We start from the raw sequence: 579 nt of genomic DNA on the forward strand, positions 1-579 counted from the left end.
TCGTTGAGCTTGTTGCGCCGCACAATCTTGACGGCCGCCTGGTGGCCCGTGCGACTGGAGGTGGCGAGGCGGACCTTGCCGAAGCCGCCCTCGCCGAGCGTGGTGCTCGTCATCTGGTACTCGTGCAGCAGCGCGCGGTACGCCTCCCCGTCCGCAAGGCCGGCGCCGCTCACGATGAACGACTCCTTGTTGACGCTGGCCAGCTTGGGCTCCTTGTCCTCGAGGTCCTTGTTGATCTCCACCTCGGCCACCTGGTTGCTCTGCTGGTTCCCCATCCCGGATTTCCTAAGCTCCGACTTCCTCCGCCGCTCCGATGTCGGCCTCTCTGATGCGATTTGGCCCGCAAGTGCGTCGCCAGGCGCAAATTCTTTTCTTGCCCCGCGCCGCTCTCGCACCGGAGATAAGTCGGGACTGGCGCGCACTGGCACTAACACAGGTACACCACTGGAGCCGCCTAAGCGACTCCTGCGAGGACGGCGAGGCACTTAGCTCCGTGCACTCGACCGCCCTCACCGCTGCGCGCTGGCAAGCTCATTCACAATCTGCTCTGCGATGGCCGTGTGAAGAACGACTGAGATG

The 579-nt window shown here is 64.2% G+C and overlaps 1 protein-coding gene across 1 annotated transcript; it reads right to left on the reverse strand.

Moving 5' to 3' along the window:
• Nucleotides 1-23: 23 nt before the first annotated feature.
• Nucleotides 24-275, reverse strand: EMIHUDRAFT_258656 (hypothetical protein; the record flags this gene model as incomplete). The annotated part of the gene is made up of 1 exon (XM_005759739.1): nucleotides 24-275. A coding segment is annotated over one exon (252 nt), but the record flags the coding sequence as incomplete, so codon positions are not given.
• Nucleotides 276-579: the final 304 nt, after the last annotated feature.

This window comes from Emiliania huxleyi (assembly GCF_000372725.1).
Source record: "Emiliania huxleyi CCMP1516 unplaced genomic scaffold EMIHUscaffold_7979, whole genome shotgun sequence".
NCBI classification, from domain to species: Eukaryota; Haptophyta; order Isochrysidales; family Noelaerhabdaceae; genus Emiliania; species Emiliania huxleyi.